We start from the raw sequence: 12,963 nt of genomic DNA, 5'->3' as shown, positions 1-12,963 counted from the left end.
CTCCAGCCCAGCATTTCTCATGATGTACTCTGCATGTAAGTTAAATAAGCAGGGTGACAATATACAGCCTTGACGTACTCCTTTCCAGATTTGGAACCAGTCTGTTGTTCCATGTCCAGTTCTAACTGTTGCCTCCTGACCTGCATATAGGTTTCTCAAGAGACAGGTCAGGTGGTCTGGTATTCCCATCTCTTTCAGAATTTTCCAGTTTATTGTGATCCACACAGTCAAAGACTTTGGCATAGTCAATAAAGCAGAAGTAGATGTTTTTCTGGAACTCTCTTGCTTTTTCCATGATCCAACTGATGTTGGCAATTTGATCTCTGGTTCCTCTGCCTTTTCTAAAACCAGCTTGAACATCTGGAAGTTCACGGTTCACATATTGCTGAAGCCTGACCTGGAGAATTTTGAGCATTACTTTGCTAGCGTGTGAGATGAGTGCAACTGTGCGGTAGTTTGAGCATTCTTTCGCATTGCCTTTCTTTGGGATTGGAATAAAAACTGACCTTTTCCAGTCCTGTGGCCACTGCTGAGTTTTCAAAATTTGCTGACATATTGAGTGCAGCACTTTCACAGCATCATCTTTTAGGATTTGAAATAACTCAACTGGAATTCCATCACCTCCACCAGCTTTGTTCGTCATAGTGATGCTTCCTAAGGCCTACCTGACTTCACATTCCAGGATGTCCGGCTCTAGATGAGTGTGAGTGATCACACCTTCATGATTATCTGGGTTGTGAAGATCTTTTTTGTACAGTTCTTCTGTGTATTCTTGCCACCTCTTCTTAATATCTTCTGCTTCTGTTAGGTCCATACCATTTCTGTCCTTTATTGAGCCCATCTTTGCATGAAATAAACCTTTACATATTATTAAAGTAGGAAGATTTAAGAAGGTAACCCCATCAATCAATCCATCCATCAAGAATAACTGAGAAGGTAATACAAATACAGCCATTTAAGGAAAGATGAGATAAAATCATATTAAAAGTGACACTGGACATGGAGTGAGGGTGATACTGATTCTGGGTGGCCTGAATAATATAAAGGCTTCAAAGAGGATGTAAATCTTAAGTCTTTTTAAAAGATGTATACGGTTCAGATATGTGGATAAATAAGCATAAGCATAAGGAACAAAGGGAGAAAGGACAAGGACCGTAAAGAAATCATTACAGAGCCTTGTTATTGGCATAGGAAGCGAGTGTCGTTAAGACAGTAGCAGGATGTGACTGCTTTTCAGGAATAGTGTAGATGGAATTTGTGCCAAGATAGTTGTGTTAGACAAGTAAACCTCTAAGATCTCTTCCACCCTAATTCACTAGGCTTCTATGAGATGCATATTTGAGAACTGGAAGATAACGATTTCTCTTTGGCTGTGTGTATAAAAGAGCTAAAAGGTCCCTGGGAAAGCTGTTCCTATACAGTCTCACTCATGTGGCTATCTTTTCTTCTGGTACTATCAGAGGAGAATTCAGATCCACAATAATATTTATCTTACCTTTGTGAGGCAGGTACAGAAGTTCCTTCTTCAGAAGTTTCTTCAACAAAGAGTCCTTGGGAAGACTGTAAAGAAAGATGTAAAATCCTAAATATATAGGCACAGATGAACTGGTTTTTCTTCCTTTAAAAAGAAATAGTAATTGTTCAACATTAACACTTAGCACATAGTAATAAGAATAAAACATTTTACAAAAGTCAGTGATTTTAAGTAAAAAGAACATATTCTGTGGAATCAGAACACTGTAGAATTTAAATCACAGGTGAATCACCTATTAACTTTTAATCCTGGATAAGTAACATTTCAACCTGTTTCCTCATCTTAAAATAGTATTAAAACCTGCTTCACACTTATTGTGAGAATTAAACAAGATAATATATACAATGCACTGTGTAAAACACAAGGCATATAAATATTAGCGAGTGAAATGAATTATGATTTCAGAAAAGCAATTATGAAGCTTTTGTTGTGGAAGGAAGAAATACAGAGAAAAGTTCAGCTCTCAGTGGAAAGAAGTATCTCTTGGTAGAACCAAGACATAACATAGGCTATCCAAAAGAAAAGGTTATAAAGATTCCTTTTGCTATGAATTTGCCACTATGGTTAATATTTAGCGACAAAAGATATCTTTTAAGAAACACAACAAATAGGGATCAGATAAGGAAAAACTTATTTTCTTTGACTATTAATAGAGTTGGTGCAAATGTTAACTAGTTAAATGTAGGTGCATGGAAAAGTGTGGGAAAAGCAGCTACTGCTGACTTAGGGGTACTTCTGAGGAAGTACCTGGGCTGTGAAGCTTCTTCCAACAGATATAATGCTGAAATTTTCAGGGCCTTCTAACAGAATATAAATAACCTAAACAAGTTAGGCACCGCTCTATCTCTCAAGTAAATGATGAAATATACTAACAAACAAGAACAGCCTAGATGAGTCCTCAGTCAAAGAGAAGATAAAGCTGTACAATGATTGGGAATGTAGTCATCATGAAAAAGGAGGGTTGAACAAAACCGTCCAAAGGACTAAAATACAACAGTAATAAATACTTTATCTATTTGTTTGAACTCAGTGGTGACAAAACACTGTTTTGTTCCTGTTATCTAAAAAAAAAAACACCAAAAGGTAAATACTGACACCTGGTGTCCATTCAATAGAATTTTACTTTATTAGAATGACTAGCCAATCAAGACTCAGGCTTTAGAAACAAATAAGGCACTAACCAACAAGTTATGAGATACTGCCACCTCTACGTTAGGCTAAAGCACATCTCGACCTTTGCCAGTGTAATTTTTTTTTAAATTATTGTTACACCTATTATGTGTCAGGCCTATGCTAATCACTTTACATGTGTTATCCTTTAATCCTCACAAGAACCTTCTGAAGTAGAAACTATTAAATTATTTTTAAAATGAGGAACGTGAAACTTCAACAGGTTAAATTATCTTCCCAAAATCATGGAGTTGTTCAAAGTGTTCAAAGTTGTTCAAAGCTTGGACCTTTCTGACTCCAAATGATCTTCTTCCTAACCATGTCAATACAGAATCTCAAAACTGTCTTTATTTCAATAAATCATTTTTAATTTCTAAACTTATACCTCAAAGGCAGTGATATAAACACAGAGGCAAAGTAAGGTTCTTCCAGAATATGAAAATAAGACAGCAAAACAAGCAAACAAAATTTGATTAGACTATTCACGGCTAATCAAAATGAACAGAGAAACATGACAGGAATGTAACTTTCACTAAGGAAGCTGTGGCCTAATCAAGACATTGTACTCCGCATGAACAAATATGCTAATGGAAATGGATAGTTTGCAACAAATAAAAAAGAAAAATCCAAAGACCCAGAATCAAGCAGTGGCTTCAAAACCGTGATCTGCAAGTGAAAGCAAATAGACATACACATCATCTGATCACCATAGAAATGTCCTCTGCTGTCAGGCACCAGTAGCTTATTAGGTCTTTCCATAGCCTAGGTAAACTACACCTTAAAATTTCCATTTTCTGATGATTATTTCAGCCTTCCAGATCCTTCATCCTTGAAAAAGGTATGATGGTGTATTTGTATTCTGGTCAATGAAAATGTCTCTCTTCCACAATAAAGTAACAGAGATTTGGTATACATACCAACTTGATACTTGGTTAGTCAAAGTTAGTTCTCACATTCTCACACAACCTAGGAAAGAAATCCCAGTACCTGGACTAAAAATCAAAGATCAGACCCTGAAAAGTAGTGACCACATCAATATACTACCCTTCTTCTCCCTGCTGTAAAGCCATTTAGATGACCCCTCCATCTTCATTAAAATCTTCTCTATAATTGCAGTGATGCCAGAAACCAGTTATCATCTGATTCAAATTGCTTAGTCTATACAAAGCTTTTGCAACCTTCGTATAGACTAAATAATCTGCCCCAAGATGAATGTTTCTCTGAGTCCTTATTTCTGGGACTCCTGCTATCTCTATTAACCAAGGAGTCTCAAATATGGGCAGTTCCAGCAAAGTCATGCTGTTGTTCAGTCACCAAGTCACATCCAACTCTTTGCAACATCATGGGCTGCAGCACACTAGGCTTCCCTGTCCTTCACTATCTCCCAGAGTTTGCTCAAACTCATGTGCATTCAGTCGGTAATACAAAGCCATTGAAAATGTTTAATAGGCACATAAACTCTTTCTACCCAGTTCCTGAAAGCAAAAGACCAAGATGTGAAATTACAATTGCAAGATTTTCATTGTTTGCTGATAGAATTAGGATATTAATTTCTCTTTGTCTTTTAAAGATACTTTTCTACATTGGCAAGACTGCAGTGAACTAGGCATTTTCTTTTTTTGTTTTTGTTTTTTCTTTTTTTTGAACTAGGCATTTTCATACACTGCTGGAAGGAAACAGTACAAATTTGAACAACCTTTCTTAAAAGCAATTTAGCAGTAAACAGTAGGTCTTCTTTTCTACATTCATAACTCTTTAACCCAGTATCTTTCTGGTTCCCTATCCCTAAAGACACAAATTAGTGTAATTAAATAAATAAAAGTTTTACTTAGGTGTTTGCCACAACTGAAATATCCATCAATAGGAAAATAATTTAAATATTATGGTAAACTCATAAGCAGCCATTAAAAATGAGATCTTAAGTAATTTTAAGAAATTACATACATCAGAAAATGTTTGTATGTTAAGTTAATACATAAAAATATAGTAATATGATCTAAACTATAGAAAAAATAGGTATAGAAAAAAGATGAAGGAATACATCACTGGATCGTAAGACTGTGGATACTTTCAACTTTGTTCTTTACACTTTTGGGCATTTTTCAAGTTCTAAGTGATTTCTAAAATTAATGTTAATGACTAAACTGAGTATTTACTAGGTTGTCTACCTGATCTCCTTTTACTGAGGACTGTTCCTCACCCCCCTTGAATGGTAGTATAGCAGTGGGCTCATAGCCATTTGTACAATTTGGATCACAGCCCCTTTGGGCCACAGACAACTGGGCTGGGGAGGATTACTAACTCCATATGGGCTGTAAGTCATTTCCTAGAAGTTTGAAGTTGAAATTTGGAGAGAATAAATCTCCTGTAACTTGTATTTACCTTTGGGAACTATGGGATCAATGTCTTCCATCTACCATGTATAGCAGAGAAGCAAAGGAAGCCAGTTTGCAGGGAGAAAAATGAAGCAGATATAACTATGAGCCAGGGATGAATTTTCTAAACCTAGTACCTTATCTAGGCTTGGTTTACCATTCTGTTTGAGAATTTATGAGAACCTATCTTTTTTATGATGGAGTCCTCTTTTTAATTAAGCTAGCTTGATTTGGTTTCTTGTAGCCAAATAGTACCAAATAATAATACTACGTGTAGTATTTGGTGGCCTGTTCATGAAGTTTGAGAACTTCAACTAAAAAGCCAGCTATTAGGTTCTAATCACTTCCAGCCTATTCTAAAGGCACTGGTTTAAAACCTCAGAACCTGACACAAGTCTATGTTCTAAAACTCCAGCCCCTGGGCTCTTTCAAGCTAACAACTTGAATTACAGTAAAATATTAAATATTCACTCTGTGGACTTAATTATTCTTTTAAGAAGCATCTCTGAATCACAATGGATAAACAAAATGTTATCATAAGCATAACTTAACTTTCCTTTGGAAGAGAGGCAAATCACTGGAAGAACTGTTAAGAAAAATGCTTTATCTTTCCACACAGCTATCTTTCTAGAACATGGATGAAGAAGGCTGCTAGGTAAGAAAAATTCCCATATATATTTTCAATCAATAACCTTCTGATCCCTTAGAGAAAACTACCATTTATTGAGTGGCTATTATCTCCTAAGTATTATAACTAGACATTTTACATAATTCACTTTATTCATTAAAACTATTGAAAGATACGAATAACTAATTTCGTTTTATAGATATTTTAAAACTGAGATTCAGAAGTTAAATGGCCTTCTCAAAGGCAGTTACTAAAACACTAAAATAAAAATTCAAACTCCAAATCCATGCTCTCTACACAATGCAATTTCTTATCACTACCATTTCTTGAACCCTTAAAAGAGACAAAAAAAAAAAAATAGCATAACTGTAAAACAAAACCAAAAACTCAGAGTCCAATAACAGCAACACAAAGTAGTACAGTAATAAAATATTCTATACCCTTGAAAATTATAGTTTATAAAGAATTTGTAATTATATGATTGTTAATACTCAGAGAAAAAACAGAATATAAGTTTAACCTACCATATATACAAATATATATCTATATAATATAATCTAGGTATCTCAGAAAAAGACTTAAAAGGCAAATGTGCCCAAATAGGGAATCATTTTCAGTAAATTACTGAAAATCTCAAGCAAAAATCAGAAACACATGATTATGTGAGGTAAAAAAGTCAACTGGAAAACTACCTGCACTTCCTATCACAGAGGACCACTTCCCCTAATACATAAAGGATGTCTATAAACCACTAAGAAAAAGACTGATACAAAAGAAAAACGCCCATAAGAGGTAAACAGACAAAAAAGGAAATACAAATGGGTCTCAAGCACACATGAGGAAAGTGAAAATTAAGACTGTACTGTGATACTAGTGTGTTTTATCCTCAGACTGGCAAAGATCAAGAAGTCCTGACAATACGGTACTGGTATAGGTATGGGGAACAGCTGCTACTCATACAACCTCTACAGAAGGCAATTTAGAAACAGCTATCAAAATTGTAAACACATATATACTTTGATCTACCAATTACATCAACAAGTTACCCTATAAAATCTCCCATGTAGATGAAACATCTTATGCACAAAAGTAATAATCCTCTTCCAATTAAAAAAAAATTAATAATCACTGCAGTAGTGTTTGTAATAGTAATATTTTGGAAACAACCTAAATGTCCACCAATAGGAACATTAGATACAATAAACTCATTCATACATAGTGTATTACACATTCTCCCTCCAAAAGAAAAGAAATTCTTTATGTACTGTTATGGAATGATCCCATAGAGACAGTAAATGAAAAAAGCAAGGTACAGAATAATGAAGAGTATGCTATCAGCTGTATAAAAGGTGGGGAAAAGTATCTATACACATTGTTTGCACCACATGAAATCCTCAGAAGGATGCACTAGCAAACAGTAATAAATGCTGACTCAAGGAAGGGGAACTGGTTGGCTGGGGATGGGGATAGAAGACAAACTTTATTTATATCTTTTTGAATTTTGAGTCAGTTGAACATTACTACCTATTCAAAAACTTAACTTTTTAGAAATACATATTTTAAAACAAAAAATAAACTGATACATACATCTGATACAATAATGTTTTCACGAATGCATAAGGAATAGGAAAAGATCTAAGATAAGCTATTAAGTAGGAGAAAGGAACAAAGTTTATACAGAAAAGTCTTCATTTTGTTGAAAAATTTAAAAGAAAAAATAACTATATGCATAAAAATAATAATGATTGCCTCTTGGTGCTGGTATTATGATCAATTTTTTTCTTCTTTACACTCTTCTGTACTTTCCTAACTTTTCAGAGTGAGCATATATGTGTTACTTTAAAAGTCAAGAGGAGAGGGCAACACACAAAAAAACAGCTAAAATAATCCTTGTTTAATCTGTGAATAAATCATCCTTAATCACAGCATCACTGACCCTTACCTGACCATGACTGGTTGTTGGTTCTTCCTCCAACAAAAGTTTCTCTTTCAAGCTTTTAATTGGACTTTCTTGGAAATCCTTGGTTTTTGAGTGCCAGACAGATGCCCTAGACTCCTGCCTCTCCTCTTTGTCTTCATCTCCCACATCTTCTGAGATGCCTTCATTTTTTTCACTAGCCTGATCTCCTTGGCCACATTCATTCTGGATCAGAGAAGGAGGTCTAGGTAACACTGGTTCCCCAAAACCTTTTTTTTTTAAGAGCTGCCTCTGAGTCATTTTCAGGCTCTTTTGATAAACCTCCAACTGGCAGAGAATGACCTTGGTATATTGGTTAGGGTCTACTCCATCAGGGCAGAATGGAATACCCCAGAAGTAGTGCACAGTGCCCCCAATGTCCTGGAGACCTTTGGCATCTGCTGGGGTAGGCAGACAGTGCCTAGATGTGTCCCCCCTACCCTGGGCAGCTTTGTGAAAAGCACAACCCCTCCCAGTACTTTCCTGTGGCTTCCCACACTGTGTGTGCTCAGCCAAGTGGCCAGTACATCTGTCAAAACATTTAACGTTCTCATTCTCAAACACTGGCTGGCTTGATTGGTCCCAGCTTCCTGAGCTGCCAGAGACCGGCTCCTCTTCAGTGTTTTCAGTGTGGTCCCAAGGCTCCTCTCTTTCCTCAGACTCGTTTCCCTGACTGATATGTGAGCCTTTAAACAGTGATGGAGGTACCAGCTGCCATATGCCTGTAGGTATTTGAGAAAAAGTAGGGCTAAGGACAAACCATTTTTTATTAAGAGGGTTTGGTAAGTTATCACTTATCAAGAATTGCATAATGTGGGTAAAAAAGGCTCTTCTTTGGGTTTAACCAAAAGTTGGCTTCTCCTGGGAGATAAAAGTATGCTGGATATTAGTTAGATCTCAACTACTATCTGACTTAACCTCTCTAATACCACCAAAGGGATTCTGGACATTTCTGTATATCTACTCTCAGCATGATATCCCTCTGATATGGTTATGCTTGATGAGAAGAAGGAGCCAGAACAGGGAGACATGCCTTCAGTGGTCCCAGAGTCTGTGGTTTTCTGTTGGTGGGACTGTGAAGATGGTCCAGTGGCCAGAGGTCGAGATCTGGTAGCAGAAGCATCAGAAGGCCGGCAACTCTGAAACAAGTGATCCCACACCAGACCAGGTTTATTATTAAGATAGCTATACATGAAGGGTCATAGGAAGAACAAAAAAGAGGAGTCCACTGTCCCTAAGCGATTCTCCTCTCCAAAAAGTAGATGCCCAATTCAAATAAATTCCACAATGTGTACTGCATGCCTACTATGTACAAAGCACTGTATTAGATCACTATACTAGACCTTTTTCTAATATAGAAAAGTGAATGGCATAAAGGATGGCTCAGGATCTGCCACTGGCAAATATCTTTCACATTTAAAATAACTTCAATTACACATATTCAAATCACAATGTAATATTATTTGAAAATTTTTAATACTGCTCATTCTGTCCCTTCATAACCCACCTCTAGTTCTCATTCCCTTTGTTCTCCCCACAATACAGGGAAAGTAACACCTTATCTTGCTCCCTTCTGGATTCTTGTTACTCAGTAACTCTTTTCAGAAACTGCCAAATACTATGGTTCTCTTAAGACATGGACTGAAAATTTGTGATGTAGAAAACTCTTCCATATAGAATTAACAAAACACTAAATTGAGTTCACAATTTGACACAGATTTTAAAAATGATAATGGGAAATATTTGTCAACTGAAAACCCTATGAACTACTTACTACAGCTAGTTCCTAATTAGCCATGACACTGCAGAAATAAAATATTGCTGATCAATCCTCACAAATTTTTTCAACATAGCATATTTACATTCAGACTCTCCGCAATGGCTTTCCTCAAGAGCTCTTCTTCTTCCGCCTCCTGGCTGTTCACCTCCCTAGCTTCCTGTTCACTCATTTTGAGAGCCAGAGCAAACTGTTCTTCTTCTGTCATTTCTGTAAGAAGACAGGGAAAAGAGAGACAGTGACACTACAAACATTAAATAAGTGTGTACACAAGAAACAGAATTATTAAACTTTTCAAGAGAAGACACTAAAGACCACTTAGTACAATTTTGTGAATAAGGAAAGCTCCAAAAGGTAAGGTACAGGTAAAAATCAGTAGCAGCAGCTGTAAGAGTCCAGGATTAACGAAACTGTGAGCTCCTATGAAGGCAGAGTTTCTGCCTACTTTTCTTCACTGTTGTATCTTCAGCACAAGAGAAGAGTACCTGGCTCCTGACAGGTAATATCTGGTGAATGAATAAGAGGAACTAACTCCCAATCCAGGGTTTTTCAATACCTATCACTTCATACTGACACATATTTGCTTTATGCTCAACATCAAGCCAGAGTAATTTTACTTTTCAGAATCTTCTGATTTATCCAATAGAAAAGAACATCTCTAAAGACCAGAGTGTCATCTGCAAACAGCATTTCCCATTAAAAGCAACTGGGGTACCCTGGAGAGGAATAGTTGACTGCAAGTCTGGAGAATGAAACATATTAATAGAAGATGAATTAGAATATCTGTCATATTTATGAGCAAAGAATCTACCAGATACTACTCGGGTCATATCAAAAGAACTTAAGACCCAACTTAAAAAGGTTCTCAATGGCCAAAAATGAGACCACTGAACATCAATAAGGATAATGAATACAATGAATTAAAACATACTAAATAAGTTTAACTGGAGAAGGAATTGGCAACCCACTCCAGTATTCTTCCCTGGAGAATTCCATGGACAGAGGAGCTTGGAAGGCTACAGTCTATGGGGTCACAAAGAGTTAGACACAACTGAGTGACTAACACACAAATAAGTTTAAATCTATAAGTTCATAATAGTACTTAAAAAAAACTAGTCACTGTTGAAGAATGTTAACAATATGTTATTCAATCAACAATGAATCAATTATTTTGAAAACTGGAAAAAAAAAAGGATAGAGAATCAAGCTTTTGTCCTATTCTTCCAATATAAGCTATACTACTAGATAACCAAATAGATGAAAAGAAGCTTTTCTTTAAAGAGTTGTAAGATGGTGTGGAGAAAAGGGAACCCTCTTGCACTGTTGGTGGGAATGTAAATTGATACAGCCACTACGAAGAACAGTATGGAGATTCCCCAATAAACTAGGAATAAAACTACCATACTACCCAGCGATCCCACAACTGGGCATATACCCTGAGAAAAATCATTCTAAAAGGCACATGTACCCCAATGTTCATTGCAACACTATTTGCAATAGCCAGGACACAAAAGCAACCTAGATGTCCATCGACAGATGAATGGATAAAGTTGTGGTATATATGTGTGTGTGGTATATATATATATAACGGGCTTCCCTTGTGACTCAGCTGGTAAAGAATCTGCCTGCAATGCGGGAGACATGGGTTTGATCCCTGGATTGGGAAGATCCCCTGGAGAAGGAAATGGTTAACCACTCCAGTTTTCTGGCCTGGAGAATCCCATGGACTTTATAGTCCATGAAGTCACAAAGAGTTGGACACAACTGAGTGACTTTCACTCTCACCTATATATAATTGAGTATTATTCAGCCATAAAAAGGAACAAAGTCAGTTGTAGTGAGGTGGATGAACCTAGAGCCTGTTATGCAGGATGAAGTATGTCAGCAAAATAAAAACAAATATTCTATATTAACACATACATATGGAATCTAGAAAAATGGTACTGATTAACCTATTTGTAGAGCAGCAATAGAGATGCAGACATAGAGAAAAGACTTGTTAGACACAGTGAGGGAAGGAGAGGGTAGAACGAATTGAGAGTAGCATTGAAACATACACATGACCATATGTAAAACAGATAACCATTGGGAATATGCTATATGATGCAGGGAGCTCGACCCAGTGCTCTGTGACAACCTAAAGGGGTGGGAGATGGGAGGTGGGCTCAGGAGAGAGGGGACATATGCATACCTGTGGCTGATTCATGCTGATGTATGGCAAAACCAATACAACATTGTAAAGCAATTATCCTCCAATTAAAAATAAATAAATTAAAAAAAAAATACTTCAAAAGAAAATTATTCTAGCCAATAAATATAAAAAAGAATATTGCCATTTTGTATAATGCTTATGGACAAGATTCTGGCAGTGACTAACAAACTACACATATGACCCAGCAATCCCAATTCAAGCAATGTACTCTAACGATATATTTTCAATTAAAAAAAAAATAAATATACACAAGACAGCATATTTAAAAAACAAAGACATCACTGTGCTGACAAAGGTCTGCAGTCAAAGCTATGGTTTTTCCAGTAGTGAGAGGGTAACAGGCAGGAAGGCCAAGGGTCTCCAAATGGAGGAAATAGGCTGCAAGTCTTAGACATTTTTTATCTCTTTTTTAAGCAGCAGGAGGAAACAAACCACAAGTGTCAGATTTTTTACCCTTCTCTATACAAATTTAAAAGGTTTTCCTTAAAATTCTGTGTTGCCATGACGACACCTGGTTCCACTTGAACTTAACTTTTCTCAAACCTTGAGCTAACCAATGCGTTTTTCTTATGGAAATGGTTTTCTTAAGCTATGTTAATGAACTATGTATTTACACTAGACTCTGTCTCTCTTGAAGTCTGTTCTGCTTAAGACTCAGATCACACTAGGACCACAGCCTTGTCTAACTCAATGAAACTAAGCCATGCCCGTGGGGCCACCCAAGACAGGCGGGTCATGGTGGAGAGGTCTGACAGAATGTGGTCCACTGGAGAAGGGAATGGCAAACCACTTCAGTATTCTTGCCTTGAGAACCCCATGTTATATCTACTACTGCATGCAGGAATCTCTCAGAAGAAATGGACTAGCCATCATGGTCAACAAAAGAGTACGAAATGCAGTACTTGGATGCAATCTCAAAAATGACAGAATGATCTCTGTTCGTTTCCAAGGCAAACCATTCAGTATCACAGTAATCCAAGTCTATGTCCCAACCAATAATGCTGAAGTTGAACAGTTCTATGAAGACCTACAAGACCTTTATGAAGACCTACAACACCCAAAAAAGATGTCAAATTCGGAAAACTCAGCAGTGGCCACAGGACTGGAAAAGGTCAGTTTTCATTCCAATCCCAAACAAAGGCAATGCCAAAGAATGCTCAAACTACCACACAATTGCACTCATCTCACACGGTAGTAAAGTAATGCTCAAAATTGTCCAGGTCAGGCTTCAGCAATACGTGAACCGTGAACTTCCTGATGTTCAAGCTGGTTTTAGAAAAGGCAGAGGAACCAGAGATCAAATTGCCAAC

The 12,963-nt window shown here is 36.8% G+C and overlaps 1 protein-coding gene across 3 annotated transcripts in view; it reads right to left on the bottom strand.

Annotated features, from left to right (window-relative positions):
- UIMC1 (ubiquitin interaction motif containing 1) overlaps positions 1-12,963 on the bottom strand; it is a 139,150-nt gene that overhangs the window by 61,225 nt on the left and 64,962 nt on the right. For 2 of the 3 annotated variants that reach the window (XM_010846582.1, XM_010846581.1), the window contains exons 4-7: positions 9,527-9,651; positions 8,698-8,803; positions 7,650-8,386; positions 1,496-1,560 (exon numbers count right to left, since the gene is read on the bottom strand). In XM_010846582.1, the coding sequence (XP_010844884.1) occupies positions 1,496-1,560; positions 7,650-8,386; positions 8,698-8,803; positions 9,527-9,651 (1,033 nt within the window). The remainder of the gene's footprint in view (positions 1-1,495; positions 1,561-7,649; positions 8,387-8,697; positions 8,804-9,526; positions 9,652-12,963) is intronic. The other variant, XM_010846583.1, reaches the window with a different exon arrangement.

This window comes from Bison bison, unplaced genomic scaffold (assembly GCF_000754665.1).
Source record: "Bison bison bison isolate TAMUID 2011002044 unplaced genomic scaffold, Bison_UMD1.0 scf7180017864238, whole genome shotgun sequence".
Lineage (NCBI taxonomy): Eukaryota > Metazoa > Chordata > Mammalia > Artiodactyla > Bovidae > Bison > Bison bison.
The sequence above is the reverse complement of the archived record's forward strand: the minus strand, read 5'-3'. Positions and strand labels throughout refer to the sequence as shown.